The following is a 22,259-nucleotide window of genomic DNA, read 5'->3' on the forward strand; positions in this document are numbered from 1 at the left end:
TTTACTTTGCCTAGTTGTAAATGTTGATTAGCATCAAGGGAAGTATTTTTTCAGTGGTTTGTGTATGTATGGTGAAATTGACATTTACCAACATTTACCAATTAAAAATCTAATCCTTCCAAGCCTACACATGTCTATTAACTGACAGCTATCTGACAAAGAATATGGGCTGTTAGTTTTCCTGGTACTTTATTAAAAAAAATTAACTTCCATTTGTCCTAGGAAACTGTTGCAGTTAGGGCGTTGATAAGAAAAAAATAATCTTTGCAAATGTGAAGTTTCCATTTCTTAAATGTGCAGGAAGTATGTGATCATATACAACGATATTAAATGGTTTATTATGAATGCATCACAGCATGATCCTGGCAGATACCAGGCATCTGTCACTGCTGCATGATTAATCAGATTTGAGGAGGATGCTAATAAAGGGCCAGCTCTTCAGTAGCTGTAACTCAGCATAGCTCCCTTGAAATTAACAGAGCCATGCCAGTTTACACCAGTTGAAGATAGATTGCAGAATAATCATAGACTCATAGGACTGGAAGGGACCTTGAGAGGTGAGGTCATCTAGTCCAGTCCCCTGCACTCATGGCAGGACTAAGTATTCTCTAGACCATCCCTGACAGGTGTTTGTCTACCCTGCTCTTAAAAATCTCCAGTGATGGAGATTCCACAATCTCCCTAGGCAATTTATTCCAGTGCTTAGACACCCTGATAGTTAGGAAGTTTTTCCTAATGTCCAACCTAAACCTCCCTTACTGCAATTTAAGCCCATTGCTTCTTGCTCTATCCTCAGAGGTTAAGAAGAACAATTTTTCTCCCTCCTCCTTGTAACAACCTTTTATGTACTTTAAAACTGTTATCATGTCCCCTCTCAGTATTCTTTTTTCCAGACTAAACAAATCCAACTTGTTCAGTCTTCCCTCATAGGTCATATTTTCTAGACCTTTAATCATTTTTGTTGCTCTTCTCTGGACTTTCTCCAATTTGTCCACATCTTTCCTGAAATGTGGTGCCCAGAACTGGACACAATACTCCAGTTGAGGCCTAATCAGTGCGGAGTAGAGCAGAAGAATTACTTCTCATGTCTTGCTTACAACACTCCTGTTAATACATCCCAGAATAATGTTAGCTTTTTTTGCAACAGTGTTATGCTGTTGACTCACATTTAGCTTGTGGTCCACTATGACCTGTAGATCCCTTTCCTCAATACTCCTTTCTAGGCAGTTATTTCCCATTTTGTACGTTTGCAACTGATTGTTCCTTCCTAAATGGAGTACTTTGCATTTGTCCTAATTGAATTTCCTCCTGTTTACTTCTGACCATTTCTCCAAATCATTTTGAATTATAATGCTATCCTCTAAAATCACTTGCAGTCCCTCCCAGCTTGGTATCGTCCGCAAACTTTATAATGACAGGTTTCAGAGTAACAGCCGTGTTAGTCTGTATTCGCACAAAGAAAAGGAGTACTTGTGGCACCTGAGAGACTAACCAATTTATTTGAGCATAAGCTTTCGTGAGCTACAACTGTAGCTCACGAAAGCTTATACTGAAATAAATTGGTTAAACTTTATAATGTATATGTGCATGTGCGATCTCACTCTTTAAAGTGTAACAACATACCTTTTGGGGAGAGAAAGGGCTAATGAACTCTGATCGTGTTACAACCCCTTGAAAGTTTTATAATACAGAATAATCAGAACATTACATTAAAGGTGAAGTTCACTTGTGTGCAGAGGGCTAACATAAGGCCTATCCACCATTTCGTGAGCTTAAGTGGGCTACAGGCCTTCTGCTGGCTCTCTGTACAGGGGAGAATTTCATCCTAAATTACTATTTGCACTCTTCAGGAGTTCCAGGTTCACTTCTATTCTCCAAGCCAGCAGGAGTTGGGAGTTCTGTGGAAACATGTTCTGGACATATGAGGATTCTTCTGGCCAGTTAGGGAGTGGAATTGATTCCTGTTATCTCAGCAGTTTTCCCAGATTTACAAGTCCAGAATAAAGGACTGACCTTGGGAGCCAAATTCTTACATTGTCTGTGAAGCACTTTGTTGTACTGCCATTAGCCCACCAGTCCAGCCCAGCTACCTGCAATTTTAAAGTAATACATTGAATTACACATTTAATTTCATAAATACTGTTTAGAATAAAGAGAGTGTGTGTGTGTCTACATTTTTTTCTTTTGAGAACATTTTCAGGGAAACACATGTCTTAAAGATTGTTTTCCTTTGTGGACAATAATATTTTATTAAATAACACAGTGACAGTCAGGGTCCAGACACCATAAGGGGTCTGAATCCCAAAAAATGAATAATCGAATCAACTTGTATACAATGTTACTGTGTATAATATATCAATTAAGGTCATTTATGAAGGCTTGTAATGCTCTGAATTTGATGATCCTTAGGAGATGTGTATACAGGTTATGGTTATGAATGTATGCATGTATATATATGCAGACATTTGTAGTTGTAACTAGGATGCAACCACAGCATTAACTCATAGCTGTGTGGGGAAGCAGTCAGGCAGGGAGGGGCAACTCTCAGGCTTGCTATGTCCACAAAACTAACTCCAAGGACCTAGCATTGTACAACCCAGAAAAAGAGCATGCTGAACATAAGAGCAGCCATACTGGGTCAGACCAAAGGTCCATAGCCCAGTATCCTGTCTTCTGACAGTGGCCAATGCCAGGTGCCCCAGAAGGAATGAACAAAACAGGTAATCATTAAGTGATCCATCCCCTGTCGCCATTCCCAGCTTCTGGCAAACAGAGGCTAGGGACACCATCCCTGCCCATCCTGGCTAATAGCCACTGATGGATCCTATCCTCCATGAAGTTATCTAGTTCTTTTTTGAAGCCTATTATAGTCTTGGCCTTCATTATATCCTCTGGCAAAGAGTTCCACACACTGACTGTGTGTTGTGTGAAAAAATACTTCCTCTTGTTTGTTTTAAACCTGCTGGCTATTAATTTCATTTGGTGACTTCTAGTTCTTGTGTTATGAGAAGGAGTAAATAACACTTCCTTATTTACCTTATCCACAACAGTCATGATTTTATAGACTTCAGTTATATCCCCCCTTAGTTGTCTCTTTTCCAAGCTGAAAAGTCCCAGTCTTATTAATCTCTCCTCATACGGAAGCTGTTCCATACCACTAATCATTTTTGTTGCCCATTTCTGAACCTTTTCCAATTCCAATATATCTTTTTTTGAGCTGGGGTGACCACATTTACACGCCATATACAAGATGTGGGCACACCATGGATTTATATAGAGGCAATATGATATTTTCTGTCTTATTATCTATCCCTTTCTTCATGATTCCCAACATTTTGCTTTTTTGACTGCCGCTATGCATTGAGTGGATGTTTTCAGAGAAATATCCACAATGACTCCAAGATCTTTCTTGAGTGGTAACAGCTAATTTAGACCCCATCATTTTATATGTATACGTGGGATTATGTTTTCCAGTGTGCATTACTTTGCATTTATCAACATTGAATTTCATTTGCCATTTTGTTGCCTGGTCACCCAGTTTTGAGAGATTCTTTTGTAGCTCTTTGCAGTCTGCCTGGGACTTAACTGTCTTGAGTAGATTTGTATCGTCAGCAAATTTTGCCACCTCACGTTTACCCATTTTTCCAGATCATTTATGAATATGTTGAATAGGACTGGTCCTGGATCATTAAAGTTAATGGAAAGACACTGAAGCTAAAAAGAAAACCCTAGTCTTGCAAAATTAAGGAAGGAGGGAGTTTTCCCTGCTTTGTGTAACCATGAATTGCCATAGTCTCAGAGTGTGAGAAAACAAAAACTGCAAACCCTTTTAAAAGAGAACATGTTTAAAGTGAAGCATATCCAAAAACTGAGGACTAGCATGTAACCAAGCTGCTGTCTGAAACACTGGATCTTCTCTAAGACAGAGGGCATGTTGGGAAACTGTTCAGAGGCAATAGGTAGGGAGTATTCGAAAAGGGAGTTTAACAAATATAGAATTATAAAGCCTGAGGTTGTGTATTCATGTTTATTTTCTGTGTAACTTGTATGTGTTTGCTTTTTCTTACTATTTCATCTTTGAAGCTGTGATTTTTCTATTAAATAACCGTTTTGTTTCTTTTTACCCTAAGCAGGTCTATATTGTGCAATCTGGGTGGAATGTCCCTGCCCAAGTGGACTGATAACAGGGGGGCATATTTCCTTCCTTCAGGGATGATGAACCAGAAGGGAAATGTCTGAATGCCTTGTTGTTAAGAACTCAGGGAATAGATTTGGGGAGAAAGGCTATTAGGGTCACTCTGCTATCAGTAACTGGGTGGGTGGAAGTCTGGGTGAGGCATTGATTCTTATTCTTGTCTACTGAGATCTGTCAGCTCTGAGCCATAGCATTAAGGCACCCAAATTTTCAAGGCAGGTGGTGACAGAACCCTTTACTTGTCTGGGTGATTCCCCCAAATGTCACAAACACCTTTCTGCTAAAGCTTGTGAAATGCTTTAGAAACTTCACCACATGCTTTTGAGGTCATTTAGGAACATTCTGTATCTGATCACAGTGACCCTGCCTCTTCCAGTTTGCCAATGATGCCTGTCTTGATGACTCATTGGCTGTGCTTTGAATCCAGCGTGGAACATACAGATGGAGCACACATCCTGGGCTAATATACGAATCAAAATTTTAAAATGTTTGTCCTATCATGCTGTGTGCTAGCCTTGCTCAGTGACTATGTTATCTCATTGATGTAAACTTGGTCCCTATCCTCACCTTCACACTGCTTTGTGACCCACATTATTGCATCATATTTGAAAGTAGATTGTACACTTGTTTTGAAGTAGGGGTGTGTCTTATTTTTTTTCTATGAGCCACTGAACAGAGTTGAATGCTCTGTGGTGTGTTATATAGGGATCACATCAACAAGCACTGAAATGGGTTGGAATATGTCAGGTGTTTAACAGTGTATCCAGTTGCATCTACATGGGAAATTTGTAGCAGAATATAACTAATTTACTTTGAATTTGTCCAGGACATTGGAACTAACTGCTGTGCTTCCAAAGAGTGACTTTTTAATGACTGACCCAGTTCTTCATCTTATCCAATAGACTAGAGTGTCAATTCTTTGATATTGTGGACACTGACAGCTGCTGGAAGCCAGTTGCAGCTCCCAGGTCCCTGACTGTCAGGCTCCAGCAGTTAAGAAGGCACTTTGTTGCTGTAACTTCCACCTCTGATGTAAGCTCTGTAATGCCACAAGGAGATCAGGTGTAGGGGAGCTTAGCTATAGCACACCCCCTTCTTCTGCTGACTGACTCCTATCAGACCCTCATTTCACCCAATAAGATCTCCTTCCTGCTTATGCCAGAGATATGCAGCTGGTGTAGGAGGCACATATACTGCCTCCTCCACCTTTACACCAACAGAGATCTCTCTCACACACACACACACGAAAACAGCGACCAATTTAAGTTCATTTTGCAGAACCTGAGCATCAGAGGAGTTGAACACATTTGGACAGACTTTTCATTGTTACAAACATAAATAATGACGCTTTTCAGCTGTTTGAAAAAATTCAGTACTTATATCAAAAGGAAATAATGAGGAAGGTTATAATGTAGGCATTGGCCAAAATTTCCCAATCGCCACAGCTGCTTGTCGGATAGCTGCTACCCTTCCATCAAAGTACTGTAGTGACTACATTTTAGTAATGTTTTATATTTATAATCGTGAGGCCCTTTTAAATGAAAGGTTGTCATAAACATAGAGATAAGAGTAGCATAAAATCCCTCCAGGGCAGCTCTACTGAATCGCTTTACCTGTAAGGAGTTAAGAAACTCAGTAAGCTAGTTGGCACCTGACCAGAAGGACCAATGAGGAAAGAAGATACTTTCAAATCTGGGTTCGGAGGGGAGGATTTGTTTGTGACTCTCTTTGTTTGCTCCCTCTCTGGGCGGAGAGAGAGACCAAGCAGGTACAATATCTCCTGAAAACATGCCTGAAATGAACCATCTAAAATTACAAAAATTGTAAGGCAAGGAAATGCGTTAGGTTATCTTTTGTTTTGGCTTGTGAATTTTCCCTATACTAAAGAGGTAGTTTCATTCCTGTTTTGTAACTGTGAAGCTGAGCCAGAGGGGAATCCTTTGTGTTCTAAATCTTTTTATTTACCCTGTAAAGTTACCTGCAAAATCAGGATGGAAGGTGTGATTCTTTTACTTTATAAATAAAATTCTTCTTTTAAAAACCTGGTTGATTTTCAGTGTCCTAAAGAAAAGGTTTGATCTGTGCTCACATTGCTAACCAACTAGTTGGTATTTTATTCTCAAGCCTCCCTAGGAAAGGGGGGAAGGGGCTTGGGGGAATATTTTGGGGGAATAGGGACTCCAAGTGACCCTTTGCTGAATTTTTGTGTAAATCACTTGGTCGTGGCAGCAATACCGCCCCAGGACAAGGAAAGGAATTTGTGCTGTGGGGAAGTTTTTAACCTAAGATGGTAGAATATAAGCTTAGGGAGTCTTTCATGCGGGTCCCCACATCTGTACCCCAGAGATCAGAGTGACAAGGGTGCTATAGACATGTAAGAATTTTATTTAAAATATTTCAGTTGGGACCTAAATTACTTGAGTGGCCTTTTATATGTTTTCACTTATACAATAGTAGTGATTCCAGCTCTTAAGATTTTCTCTTCATTATTAAGCAACATTATATTTCTGTCCTTTATCTCTTCATTGTTTGTTTCCGCTCTCTAAGTTGTTATCTTTGGAGTACCATCTGTCAGCAAAGGAGGTATAATCCTACTTCTTTCTCATTGCGAGTGTTATAAACAATTGTTTAAGATTCATTTCAAAACTTTTAAATTCTTGTTAGTAACTCATTTTCCACCTGAACTCTGACATCTGATTATTAAGTCTTTGTTTACAGTTTGTGAATCTCTCATGTCTTCTTTGCAGAGAAGACGACCCCTTTAAACAAATCGTCTGATTTCTTACTGTGGTTTAATTAAAATTGTATGATGTATTATAGCAGAAAATACATATTTCTGCCTTCAATTGGTTTAACACTTCATTAGTATTTCTTCCTTTCAATCTGTGGATAAAAATATAGTTAATGGTGCATTTTATGGGGCATAGAGATTGCCCCATTTATTTCTCCATCATCCTGTTTGTTGTAGCAATCCTTTCTCTCCTTTTTTCTCTTTCTCTTTCTCTCTCTTTCTGCCTAAAGATTTGTCTTCCTTTGGGACCTGTCAATACTTCTCCCCACTGCTCTAGTACTGGAGAGTGACCTGTTCCATTCCTTTTCTCTCAAGCCCCAAACTAACTTTATCTGGATGGTCAGACTGGCCTACATTTTTATATATATATATATATATATATATATATATATATATATATATATATATATATATATATATATATATATATATATAATCAGTGTTATATTTTAAGTTCTATATTACATTAAATATAGTAAGCAATGTGCACAAAAAAATCTAAACCATAATTGCACACACCTCTTTGTACAGGCAATGGATGCCTAACTATACAGTATGCAAGAAAGGGGTGGCAAAAATCAAACTGACCGCTTAAGTCCTCCAAACCAACCCCTGCCAGCAGAAATCCTAATTCTTTTCTTCTTCTAGGGAACAGGCAGGCTCTCCTGTAGGCATCAAGTAAGGGAAGGAGCAGCTTAACCAAGTTCATAGAGCACTTACCTCAGAGCCTTGAGTCAGAGCAACCAAACTTAGTCAGAAAACAAGTCTCTAAGGCCCAGATTCAGCTAGTGTTCCAGGTCCTGTAACCTATAGCAGCCAGCTTGGCTTCTCATCCCTTTCTGTCTTGCTCAGCTTTCTTTTATTTATATACAGTCCCGAGGTAGGACAGCATGCTTTTTCATTGCCCTCCTGCCTGTTTTGGCCATAAATGGAAGACTGTCCTGTAAAGGGGTAGTACTCCCCATCACACTGATATTTTGAAAATTAGGTTCAATAAATATTATATCTCCTACTGAGATAAATTGTGATGATTAATCTTGTTAAAATGGTTGTGATTAATTCAGTTAAGCATAACAAACATTTGTTTATCTTGGAAGTGCAGATAACTACACAAGATTTAAAAAGACCTAAAACTGTTTTATTGATAAAAGTGAGATACAAAGGTTTTGCTAAAAGTTAAGAACCTATTTGTAAAATTCCAAATGAGGAAGAAAAAGTACATGAATGTTCTTTAAAATATAATTGGCACTATACTTTAACAAAACTATATGGCTAAAGTCCTGAGGAATCTGCTGCTACATACTTTCTTTTATCATTCCTTGAATGACATGTAAGTTTCTAAGATGGAGTGGCACTCTCCAATCTTTGTTTATGATACTTCTGGTGTCATTTCCTTTCTCTGCCAGAGTGATACATCTGTAGCTCAGATTTCTCAGGATTTTAGAGATTCAGTAATTGTAATTGTCTGAAAATCTGGCTCAAAACATATTTGATCATGAAACTTGTTTCATTTATGCCTCTTGGGGCTCCATTGCCGCCTCCACCTTTCTCTGATAATGTTATCATCTGGAGTCAGCGGGGTTGCACAGGGAAAGTCAGCAGAGGATTTGGTCCAAAGTGGCAGTGTTACAAAAAGTGGTATAGTAGAATCCAAAATAAAACGGTATGGTTTCAAAAGATGTGATGATCTAGGTGGTTGAAACAGTCCAGTGGAAAATAAGTTTACATAATAAAATTTCAAGTTAGATGCAGCAGGTAGAATGAGCGATGAAGCCATAGCAAAAAGTGAAGAGAATCCGTTAAGTGAAGATATGGTAACAGGGTTTGGAAGTGCTGTGTCTAAATGTTCATTTGCCAAAGTAGAACTGGGAGATGGATCAGAGGCAGGAGAAAGAGCCCTATGGCATGAAATGACCAGGAATAAGAAAAAAAAGATTCAGAATTGGAAAAATATTAACTAAAGCAATGAATATATAGTTTAGCTCTTGGTTATTTCAATCTAATAACACTAATATTATATATAGAAATATGTAAATAAAATGAAGTTGCAAATTTAGAAAGATGTTTAGATATTTTAAAACTGAGGTGATGTTACTAGATGTTTAGTGCATGAAAAGAGAAGGAAATGCTTTCCACCCAATGCAGTCTTGTATTTTCAGTAACCGTGTAGAAGCTTGGACAAGGGATGTTGATTTCCTGCTCAGACAAGAAGGCAGACCCATGGTGAATCTTACTGGCAACAAGACATTTATGAGAGTGATGGAAGAAGATTGGCAGAATACTGATAAAGCAGCAAGTTGGATAAGGAAAGAAGCCACTAGCTTTAATCAACCATTTGTTCTTTACTTGGGGTTAAATTTACCACATCCATACCCATCACCCTCTACAGGGGAAAATTTTGGGTCTTCTACATTTCTAACATCTCCCTATTGGCTTGAAAAGGTATGTGAAAATGTATAGAAACTTAAACCAAAATGAATTTGTAACTGCATTTAGTATGTACATTACCTTATTTCGCACCTTATATAATTCACATCAGACTTGGGCTCAGGCCCAGTTCTGATATTATAGTGCACTGTAAGGGCATCTGTGGATGAGATGTTAAGCACACTTCTTAAGGTTGCCCATGTAGAAGTGAAAAAAGAAGGTGACAACTCCAGTCTCTCTTGGCCAATATTCCCTGACTCGGTAAAACCATTTCTGATTCCAAAAGGAGTGTATATTAAACTGGACACTTAATGGTGTTTGTCTGTACAAACTTTGCACTCCTAGTCTCTAGCTCATTGTTTTATAAAGCATTTGGTAGCAACTTGAGCACAAGAGATGCTATATAAAATCAAATTGTGTCTGAATTCTGTGCTGACAGGTTGATTTTAACCCAGAATGGCTAAGGTGCTAAATCAATGCCTTGCACAATGCAAATTTTTGTCTTTTCTGTTACCTGATGCTTTGATTACTAATCTAGCTCTTTCAGTTTTTCATTCTAATGCTAAGAAAAATCTCTCTGCTTCCATGTGTAGGAAATCAGCAGATTCCTTCTCCCAGAGAGAATGGTGTGAACAATTTCTGTTTATCTGCCTCTTGTATAGTCCACAAATGCAGTCTTACTATTGTCACAAAACTCTCTTGATTAGTTACCATGGCTCCCGCTGCCTAAATGACAACAAGATTTCACACAATCCAGTAACTCAGCAGTAGGCTTTGAAGAGACTTTACATTTATCTGCCCAGTCTTTACTACTGGGGTGCTGTAAAGTCAGTTTACCTATGTAATTTGATGGGCCACCTCTTACCATAATATCTGATACCCTTTCAAGCATTTAAAAATAGAAATAACAATCATACTCTTTCTTCATTCTTTATCTAGGAAAAAGTAGTTAGATTACGATGAGGTTTTTTAAATTTTTCAAAAATGTATTATTTTATTTTGAGTTGTATGTGAGAGCACCATGTTAAGGGAAAGCAAAGTCAACGAGATGTGTTTTTACATTTAGTTTTGAATGCAGGAAGGCCTGTGGTCATTCTGATCTGTTACAGGAGGGAGTTACATAAGATAGGGCCAGCTCCTGTGAAGATTTTTTTTTCCTGGTTTTACGAGCCACCCTCCATTTGTTGACTGTTTCATGGTTCCAGCTGAACATGGTTGTCATGGTTATGAGGAAAGACATGGTCTCTCAAGTAGCTAGGAGCAATCTCATGGAGATCGTTGAATATAAGGACAGAGACCTTGAATTAAATTCTATCTTCAAGGGGGAGCTACTGCAGCGTGAAGCATCAGCATGATGTTTCTGGTACCCTGTGTTGCTAAGCAGATGGTCTGCTGCATTTTGTAGGGAGTGATGCTTTTCCAGGGCACATGGCTTTGTTCCTAGATATGAGTTGCAACAGTCAAGCATAGAGATCATGAATTTAATGGATCACTATTGTCAGGTCTAAGTTCTTTAGGAAGGAGTTTAATCTTCTGGCCAGTCACAGATGTTGACTTAATGTGAGGGCAGAGGTCCTTGAGTAATGGGGAATGTTCTAGAAGAACCACCTTGTTTGAGGAACTTCTCTCTCCCTACTGGAATTCCACTCTTGCCTGAATTCAGCTGGAGCCAGTTTCTCATTTCATTTAGACACTGAGAAAACTTGGAGCGGTTGCTGTTTACATTTAATGTCAAGGAGATAAAGAGCCAGGTGTTGTCAATGTATGCTGCTGGCATTTCAGACCTTGTTGTCTCACCAGCTCTTTTAATGACTTCATATAAATGTGTTGGATAATGTGGGAGAGAATACTGACTTCTGTGGGAGATGAGGGCTTTGGAGATGTTGGCATGAATGGCCATAATTTCTCTAGGGTTTGGTCTGAGAGGAAGAAGTTAAGGCATTTCAAAGTGTTTCTGTACCACCCAATAGCCTCTTAAAGGTGGGACAATAGTATTTGGTGGTTAAAGGTACCAACTGCTGCAGAGAGGTCTAACAGGTTGAGTGTGGATGTACTTCTCTTGTCTATGGACGAGGATTCATTCAGCAGAGAATTGCTATCTCTGCAACATGCCCTGGCTTGAAACACAATACTTGTTGGATCATATTAAAGAAGTTCTGTATTAAAATCACAAATGAGTTTGATTCCCCAGAGTTTAAATTCCAGGGTATTACTAATTAAGAGGTCTCTTGGTTTTTGGTACTCTTTCTCTCCCTCTATGTGTGAAACTTGCAAGCTGCTAACTGTGTTAGTACATTCTAAGACAGAGTCTGTTCTCAAAGCAATTCACAGAGAGAGAGACTCAAAACAATACTCTAACAACAGAAACAGCACCCAGAGACTCCCCGCCCTTTTGTTGTATTAACAATTGTGATTAAAATAGAGATAGAGGATGTATGTGGATGGATGCTTGGTGTGGATAATAACTGAATGATCAGGGAGGTGCCAGCCTAAGAATCCAGTGTCCATCGGCTGAAGAAGGCGTCAAGTGGAAATAACCAGAGGACCCCACCCGGAGGGCAGACTGGAATCCACCCAACAGCCTCAAGAATGGGAGAACCAAAGAACAAGATAACATCTTGGAGCCGTCAGGAATGTGCTATCTGCTGATTGATTCAGCAACAGCATGATGAAGCAATTCCCATAGACTGGCATAGGAAGAAATTCCTATAAAAATAGACTCTAAAAAGTGAGAACTTTGGGGTCTGATTCTGCAAACCAACTTCCAGGAGCATCAGATGAGCATCTGACAAGGCCCTGCTCCCTCCTCATGTCCAGGCCACCTGGCCAGTGGCTTGGCATGAGCAACTCTAAGGCTGGTAACTATGATAACAACCTTGCAGAACCTGTGTGTGTGTGTGTGTGTGAATAAATTTGAGATTGAATGGAATGTTATAGCTATAACTAACTGCTTACTATGATTCTTTCTGTATTCACAATAAATGTGGTATTTTGCCTTTTTCCCTTTAATAAGATCCTGCTGGTTTTTATTTTATTGGTACAACATTTTGGTGGAGAATTGCGAAAGGGGGAATATTGGTAAAAAACCTCAGTTATTGTAAATATTGGTGTGCACACCGCCAGCTCTATTGAGCTAGGCATTTCTATTAGGTTAACCAGACCTGCTGGCCTCCGAGAAGGTAGCAGGGAACCTGCTGGCCTCCGAGAAGGTAGCAGGAAAAACAGATTAAACCAGACCTGCTGGCCTCCGAGAAGGTAGCAGGGGACCTGCTGGCCTCCGAGAAGGTAGCAGGAAAAACAGATTAAACCAGACCTGCTGGCCTCCGAGAAGGTAGCAGGGGACCTGCTGGCCTCCGAGAAGGTAGTAGGGAAAACAGATTAAACCAGACCTGCTGGCCTCCGAGAAGGTAGTAGGGAAAACAGATTAAACCAGACCTGCTGGCCTCCGAGAAGGTAGCAGGGAAAACAGATTAAACCAGACCTGCTGGCCTCCGAGAAGGTAGCAGGGGACCTGCTGGCCTCCGAGAAGGTAGCAGGGAAGAACAGGTTAACCGGACCTGCTGGCCTCCGAGAAGGTAGCAGGGAGAAACAGGTTAACCAGACCTGCTGGCCTCCGAGAAGGTAGCAGGGAGAAATAGGTTAACTGGACCTGCTGGCCTCTGGGAAGGTAGCAGGGGACCTGCTGGCCTCCGGGAAGGTAGCAGGGGAAAAACGCATAGATTAAGCTATGATTTCAGAATCTAGGCTGTGTCACTTGCTAAGTAATACCAGCAGTGACAAAGAGATTGAAATATCCATGTTAAGATGTTTAAAAGAAAACAGGGTAAGCCAGTACTAGAGGGAGGAATGGAGTCAGAAGGAACTCCAACCTCACCTTTTGTTAAAGAAATTACACCTTTTAAACAAATCCTTCAAAAATTTGGGCACAGTCCTTGGACTAAACAAGCCCTAGCTGATGTCTGCACTATTTCGGACCTAGAGGATAGATTGGCTCAGTATATCCTCATATACAAACCTTCTAGTGCTGCCAAAAGAGATGCAGCAGCAATTTGGTTGTTGTGGGAGGCATGTAAGGATTCTTCCCTCCGCTTGTCTTCATGTAAAGAGGAAAAGGCACAAATGGAAAAGGGAGCAGACAATTGGAAGGTGCTGGCTACAAATACCCAAAGCCAGCTGAAAATAGTGAAAGAGGCACTCCAGGAATACAAAAAGAGTGAAAAAGTTAACTCTGCAGAGGCTGGAGGGAGGCAGGTAAAGGGGTAGAAGGTCCTATGTACGGCACCCCCAGGCATAATTACAAAGAGAAAAGAGAGTAAAAAAAAAAAAAAAAGTTAACTCTGCAGAGGCTGGAGGGAATTAAGCAGTTAAACTTTGTATTTCACCCAAACAACTTTTAACCAAAAATGTTAAAAAGGAAAAGTGTTAGAGCATTCTTGGTTTCTTTGCAGCCATTCTGAAAGAAAAATGGGCCCTTTTCCAAAGGAATGTCTGTAAATTAGCCAGGCAAAAATAAACTATCTGATTAAAATCATTTGACTGGACAATTTAGTCAAATTTGCTAAAAGAACATAAGAGGGTTCTATTGGAACTTAACTGCCTCAAATGTATAAAGGGAATGTAAGATGTAAAAAACAGAGCAGTGTGGAAGGGATGTTAAGGAAAAGAAAATGTGTATGTATCTGTCTGTGTGTGTGTAAATATGTAAAGTTCTAAGGACCAGTTAGTTTTGTTTTTGTTAATGCCACTAAAAATCCATTTGACTCTTTAATTCAAAGTTGCAAAACTGACAGACCTTTTTGCTAGACACAGGTTGTTTGGCTTTGGGATTTGGCATTTAACTCTTAAAAGGTAACTCAATGCTTTACAAAATTTAAAATGTTTTTAAGTTGTGGCTGCAGCAGGGCAGTCAAAATCAGGAGAATATATAAAAAAAAATTTTTTGGATTCTTTTTGTTTGTTTTTTGTTTGTTTGTTTTTGTAACAAAATAGCAGATGAGAGTTGTAGTAAAAAAAAAAATTAAAAAAGACAGTGCCTCTCTGAAGCAACAGCAGGGGTGAGGTGCACAAAACAAAAAGAAGCAATGTTAGAAACACTGAGTCTTAAAATGGCTCTGAGTAATCAGACTGTCACTTTGATAAAGGTACATGAAAACTCTGTAAGCAAAAAAAAGAAATAGTGACACCTTATGTAAAAATGGATCTGGATAATGTTATAGAAGTTAAACTATGGAAGAAATGTGCATTTGCCCCAGAACATGTGCAGGGTATATTGTAGAAGGGGCAAAAGAAATGCAAACATACCATGCTACTTAATTAAAATGCTATTAGGGCTCCAAAGGGAGCCACAATAGGTTGGGTTTTCTTTTTCAGATTGCTGTGTGTTTTGGAAGCAGAAGTTAAAAGTAATCAAAACTCTGGTGAAAGTTGATTGTGTCCCTTTTAAGATAGAGTCTCTGAGCTGCTGATGGCTTTAAATCCAAAAGCAGGAAGTTTCTGTGAAAATGCAAATTACCTAAATGATAAAGGAAGGAAAGAACTAGCAGCACAAAGGAGCTGCAGATAAAGGACATACCTGGTCAGCAAACAAATTGTCTAAATAAAAGGCATGGGATAACAAGATAATTTTAATAAATGTAATGATAATAAGTATCCCTGTAACAATGTATAGTGTGTATGATTTTTGGAAAAATCCTTTAAGGTCGTATGGTAATGATGCTTCTCAGTTATTACCTGTAAATAAAACTTAAAGCTTAACACAGCAGGAAAAACATTATAAACTTGGTCTGCTGTATAAGAAGGAAAACTCAGGGATTTAATGACTAAACAGTGGGATAATTTCCCCATAACCCTTAAAAGATAAAAGCCTTTGAAACCTGGCCTGCCAATAGAACAAAAACAGGAAAATATGGGGGCAATTTCTCTGTTTTGCCTGCAATAAGCAAGGGTATTTGTAAAAGAAATATTTTAAGCAATAATCTGCCACCCCAAAAGGGGTAGAAACATGTTCTTTTTGTCTTTCAGAAAATCAGGAAAAGCTGCCAGCTGAAAAGCAACCCAATACCACGAATCTACTGTCACAATAGAAATTGTGTTCTGTGTTCTATGTTTGGTCTTGTGTTTTGTGTTGTTGCTAGCACTGTTGTGTGTTTAAAAAAAAAAATACTGAAGACCTGTAGGAACTTAAAAATAAATTAAGCTTTCTGTCCCAGCTACAGGACAGCCTGATACAAAAACAAGTACATGCCAATGTAGACTTGGTCCAAATTGGTCTGGGTAACCTAAAAGACCAATGGAATCTTTAGTAATGGCTTAATACTACCACATGGCTTATCCATAAGAAAAAAAAATATTAGAAATAGGAAACTACACAGCCATAGCTATGGGATGCACTGAAATGCAGATACTTGCACTAGCTACTTTGGAACACAAAATGTTCTGGGTCATATTGGGAAATATTAAGGGTTTGATGCATTTGTTAAAAAAGAAAGAGATCATTGTTTGACACTTATCAATATGAATGGATGCAATATGTTTCCAGTATTGTAAACCAGACTTGTTAATGGGAGAAATTGTTGTCAAAATTGCACACCAACAGTCCCTGGAGGCAAAGGTATTGAAGGTTAACCCACTCCCCATATTACACATGGGATCCTTTTGGCTACCCTGGACCTTGAGCCAGTGGGCTGGGGAGGGAGGGAAGCTATTGGACACTAGAGGTTGTACCGAATGGACTCCTCAAAAGTGGGTGTGCCTCACCTTGCCTGTTGCCCCAGAACCTTGTAGTAAAGATACATCACTAGGATCATGTATGTGGCATGAATTGGAATCACAAACTCAAATTGCCTCACTGTACTTTCTCTTGAATAGGCTACATAGAAAGTGACACTGACGATTATAAATCTTAGTGTCAAAAGGGGGATTATGTTGGATCATATTAAAGAAGTTCTGTATTAAAATCACAAATGAGTTTGATTCCCCAGAGTTTAAATTCCAGGGTATTACTAATTAAGAGGTCTCTTGGTTTTTGGTACTCTTTCTCTCCCTCTATGTGTGAAACTTGCAAGCTGCTAACTGTGTTAGTACATTCTAAGACAGAGTCTGTTCTCAAAGCAATTCACAGAGAGAGAGACTCAAAACAATACTCTAACAACAGAAACAGCACCCAGAGACTCCCCGCCCTTTTGTTGTATTAACAATTGTGATTAAAATAGAGATAGAGGATGTATGTGGATGGATGCTTGGTGTGGATAATAACTGAATGATCAGGGAGGTGCCAGCCTAAGAATCCAGTGTCCATCGGCTGAAGAAGGCGTCAAGTGGAAATAACCAGAGGACCCCACCCGGAGGGCAGACTGGAATCCACCCAACAGCCTCAAGAATGGGAGAACCAAAGAACAAGATAACATCTTGGAGCCGTCAGGAATGTGCTATCTGCTGATTGATTCAGCAACAGCATGATGAAGCAATTCCCATAGACTGGCATAGGAAGAAATTCCTATAAAAATAGACTCTAAAAAGTGAGAACTTTGGGGTCTGATTCTGCAAACCAACTTCCAGGAGCATCAGATGAGCATCTGACAAGGCCCTGCTCCCTCCTCATGTCCAGGCCACCTGGCCAGTGGCTTGGCATGAGCAACTCTAAGGCTGGTAACTATGATAACAACCTTGCAGAACCTGTGTGTGTGTGTGTGTGTGAATAAATTTGAGATTGAATGGAATGTTATAGCTATAACTAACTGCTTACTATGATTCTTTCTGTATTCACAATAAATGTGGTATTTTGCCTTTTTCCCTTTAATAAGATCCTGCTGGTTTTTATTTTATTGGTACAACATACTGTCAGCTGATAGGTGGAGTTGGAGGCTGGTTTTGTTCTCTTCTTAATTAGCCTGATAATAGTGTATTTAATCAAGAAAAGGTCATGGAAATGACATCCCAGTGACCAGTGGCAGCTGTGCAGAGTCTTTAGCACTAGCTGGAGTCTGGGGAGCTCTCTCCACTGCTGAAATCTTCTACCTCTGATGCCTCAGCTCCCCATCAGCATTAAATAAATGAGCAGTGGAGGCTCCAGATGTACCTTGCTTGTCCTCTATCAGTCCCACAAGTTCTGTCAAGATGCCACTACCACTAGGACACATACATACATATTTAGAATCTAAAGTCATTAGAGCCTGTGGAGTTTTCTCTCTTGTGGTATTTTCATCAAGAATAAAAAATAAATTCTGTTGATTTTGTTTCTTAGGATGATATTTACATGCTGCTATAAATATTCACTGTACAAGCCCTGACATATCAGTTTTGTTAACTCATTTTGAGGTGCCAAGTGTTCCTAGCCCAGTCTCCATTGCCTTCCTATACTGCATCTAAGCCTCCCAGGACCTGCTACTACATTGTGACCTAGGACTTGTCAACCCTGCCTTCAGCTGTGATTATTAATTAGTAAGATCATGGAAGAGTTAATAAACTACTTTACTTTGTTTTTCAAGTCATAGAGGTTTCACATTGCCTAGTTTGTAATTCACAGTTCTAAATATTTAGAAATAATTCTTGATCAGTAAAAACAAACATTTTAAAATCTGAGTCAAAAGGCAATGCTTATTTTTATATTCAGGGTCCAGTTTGCAAATATGTGTGCCTAAATAGAACATCTCCATTATAGACGATGGCATTTAAATTGGCACAAGGCATCAAACTGGCCTAACTGCCAATCTGAGCATCCAAATGCCAGAATTTATATATCCAGTATATATTTGAAAATTAGACTACCCATGTGAATTCTTTTTCCAAGATACAAATTTCACGCCAGCTCTTCTGGAGATTTTCCCAGAAAGAGTAAATTGCCATGTTGATCTATTTTCCCAGATGACACCTAGTCCTTTGGAGGCACATGGTACAACATTTTTCTTTTATGTGGTGCTATGCCCACACTTCTGAGATTAGTTACTGAATATAGTTCTAAAAGACTGGGTCCTTTATCTGTCTTTTGAGATATCAGCTGGCAGGTCACATGCTGCTGGGTCCTCCTGTAGTTTTCCAGCTGATTTTTACTGGTGTCCAGGCTCTTCTTTGCAAGGTGGTGATTGGATATCTGTAAAAGTAACAGATAGTAAGCAGGTGCTGCATGGACCACGGTTTGAGAATTTCTGATTTAAACCCATTGTAAAGCATTAAACTCACTTGCCAAAATAACTTAATTTACTCTTGTTTTTAGGTGACATATGAAGCCGTTAAAATTCCAAAATGGCCTCCTCTTTCAGACATGCACCCAGTAGATTATTATTCTTCTTACACCAAGAATTGCACTGGGCAGTTTACAAGGAAAGAAATCAGAGATATCAGAGCATTTTATTATGCCATGTGTGCTGAGACAGATGCCATGCTTGGTAGGTAATCTTCCAGAATAATAATACAGAAAAGAGATTTGAAGCTGTTAGTAGATAACTCTGATCAGACTAGCCTTTTGTAAAGAGTTACTCAAGGCAAAATAGCTTCCTACATATTGCATAAATGATGCATGTGCAAAAGAACTGGATGGCTTAGAATATTGCTGTCAGATTTGGAAGGATTAGAGTTTTGGGTGGTAAATGTTGATTTCACTGTACGCATACAAACTGATGAAAAAATATTTCAATTGATGGTGATCAAAATTTACAGGTAAGCAAAGTAAGAAAAATCATGCTTGAGAACTTATTGAAGGTTGATTTAAGGATATATCTTTGTATATTTTGACATGTGATATGGTATTTTCTGTTTTATAGGTTTTAAACTTTTAACTTTTTGATATCATTAAATAATTGCCTACGGGGGCCCTTTCCCCACTGTTTTTCTTGCAACTGTGAAATTATCCATAAAATCCATAAAAATAGAAAAAAATGCCTAAACAAACATCGACATTACCTGTTGAAGTTTGGTTTTTTTTTTAAATAAGAGTTCTGCCAAGCCTACTAATGGACCATTTTAAACTGAGTGTTCTCACTTACCAGTGTGAATTCAGACCAGGATGGTAATTGTATGTTGAAAGGTTTCAGAGTAACAGCCGTGTTAGTCTGTATTCGCAAAAAGAAAAGGAGTACTTGTGGCACCTTAGAGACTAACCAATTTATTTGAGCATAAGCTTTCGTGAGCTACAGCTCACTTCATCGGATGCATATTGTGGAAAGTTTAGAAGATCTTATTATATACACACAAAGCATGAAAAAATACCTCCTCCCACCCCACTCTCCTGCTGGTAATAGCTTATCTAAAGTGATCACTCTCCTTACAATGTGTATGATAATCAAGTTGGGCCATGTCCAGCACAAATCCAGGTTTTCTCACCCCCTCCCCCCCACACACACACAAACTCACTCTCCTGCTGGTAATAGCTTATCTAAAGTGACCACTCTCCTTACAATGTGTATGATAATCAAGGTGGGCCATTTCCAACACAAATCCAGATTTTCTCACCCCCCCCCCACACACACACACAAACTCACTCTCCTGCTGGTAATAGTAAATGGTAAAAAAAACTATGCTGACAGCTTGTGCCACACGCTCTCTAAGAAACTGCGGAATCACCTGATCAACATCCTCTACAGCAAACAGGGAAAGATTAATAATGAGCTCTCAAAAATGGATACTGTCATAAAAAACCAACCTTCCACACAAACTTCCTCGTGACTGGACTTTACTAAAACTAGACAAGCCATTTACAACACACACTTTGCTTCTCTACGAAAGAGACTAAACTTTCTAAACTTTCTAAACTAGTACATGCCACAAGGGGCTACAGCAATGATTCCCTCAACCCACCCAGCAATATTGTTAACCTATCCAACTATACTCTCAGCCCAGCAGAAGCAGCTGTCCTATCTCTGGGCCTCTCCTTCTGCCCCTCCACCCCCACGAACATGATACAGTTCTGTGGTGACCTGGAATCCTATTTTCGACGTCTCCGACTCAAGGAATATTTCCAACATACCTCAGAACAACATACTAATCCACAGAGACCTCCCTACCAACACTACAAAAAGACGGATTCTAGGTGGACTCCTCCTGAAGGTCGAAACAGCAGACTGGACTTCTACATAGAGTGCTTCCGCCGACGTGCACGGGCTGAAGTTGTGGAAAAGCAGCATCACTTGCCCCATAACCTCAGCCGTGCAGAACACAATGCCATCCACAGCCTCAGAAACAACTCTGACATCATAATCAAAAAGGCTGATAAAGGAGGTGCTGTTGTCATCATGAATAGGTCGGAATATGAACAAGAGGCTGCTCGGCAGCTCTCCAACACCACTTTCTACAAACCATTACCCTCTGATCCCACTGAGAGTTACCAAAAGCAACTACAGCATTTGCTCAAGAAACTTCCTGAAAAAGCACAAGATCAAATCCGCACAAGCACACCCCTGGAACCCCGACCTGGGATATTCTATCTACTACCCAAGATCCATAAACCTGGAAATCCTGGACGCCCCATCATCTCAGGCATTGGCACCCTGACAGCAGGATTGTCTGGCTATGTAGACTCCCTCCTCAGGCCCTACGCTACCAGCACTCCCAGCTACCTTCGAGACACCACTGACTTCCTGAGGAAACTACAATCCATCGGTGATCTTCCTGATAACACCATCCTGGCCACTATGGATGTAGAAGCCCTCTACACCAACATTCCACACTAAGATGGACTTCAAGCCTTCAAGAACACTATCCCCGATAACGTCACGGCTAACCTGGTCGCTGAACTTTGTGACTTTGTCCTTACCCATAACTATTTTACTTTTGGAGACAATGTATACCTTCAGATCAGTGGCACTGCTATGGGTACCCGCATGGCCCCACAGTATGCCAACATTTTTATGGCTGATTTAGAACAACGCTTCCTCAGCTCTCATCCCCTAATGCCCCTACTCTACTTGCGCTATATTGATGACATCTTCATCATCTGGACCTATGGAAAAGAATTCCTTGAGGAATTCCACCATGATTTCAACAATTTCCATCCTACCATCAACCTCAGCTTGGTCCAGTCCACACAAGAGATCCAATTCCTGGACACTACAGTGCTAATAAACGATGGTCACATAAACACCACCCTATACCGGAAACCTACTGACCGCTATTCCTACCTGCATGCCTCCAGCTTTCACCCTGACCACACCACACGATCCATCATCTACAGCCAAGCTCTGCGATACAACCGCATTTGCTCCAACCCCTCAGACAGAGACAAACACCTACAAGATCTCTGTCAAGCTTTCTTACAACTACAATACCCACCTGCAGAAGTAAAGAAACAGATTGATAGAGCCAGAAGAGTTCCCAGAAGTGACCTACTACAGGACAGGCCTAACAAAGAAAATAACAGAACGCCGCTAGCCATCACCTTCAGCCCCCAACTAAAACCCCTCCAATGCATTATTAAGGATCTACAACCTATCCTAAAGGATGACCCAACACTCTCACAAATCTTGGGAGACAGGCCAGTCCTTGCCTACAGACAGCCCCGCAACCTGAAGCAAATACTCACCAACAACCACATACCACACAACAGAACCACTAACCCAGGAACTTATCCTTGCAACAAAGCCCGTTGCCAATTGTGCCCACATATCTATTCAGGGGACACCATCACAGGGCCTAATAACATCAGCCACACTATCAGAGGCTCGTTCACCTGCACATCCACCGATGTGATATATGCCATCATGTGCCAGCAATGCCCCTCTGCCATGTACATTGGTCAAACTGGACAGTCTCTACGTAAAAGAATAAATGGACACAAATCAGATGTCAAGAATTATAACATTCATAAACCAGTCGGAGAACACTTCAATCTCTCTGGTCACGCAATCACAGACATGA

The 22,259-nt window shown here is 39.9% G+C and overlaps 1 protein-coding gene across 1 annotated transcript in view; it reads left to right on the forward strand.

Moving 5' to 3' along the window:
* The window catches only part of ARSK (arylsulfatase family member K), a 59,514-nt gene that overhangs the window by 22,338 nt on the left and 14,917 nt on the right, over nucleotides 1–22,259 (forward strand). The window contains exons 4-5 of the mRNA XM_084628234.1: nucleotides 9,146–9,428; nucleotides 18,625–18,796. Of these exons, the coding sequence (XP_084484360.1) occupies nucleotides 9,146–9,428; nucleotides 18,625–18,796 (455 nt within the window). The remainder of the gene's footprint in view (nucleotides 1–9,145; nucleotides 9,429–18,624; nucleotides 18,797–22,259) is intronic.

The sequence above is a fragment of the Lepidochelys olivacea genome (assembly GCF_965140295.1).
Source record: "Lepidochelys olivacea isolate rLepOli2 genome assembly, chromosome: 5".
Classification (NCBI taxonomy): domain Eukaryota; kingdom Metazoa; phylum Chordata; order Testudines; family Cheloniidae; genus Lepidochelys; species Lepidochelys olivacea.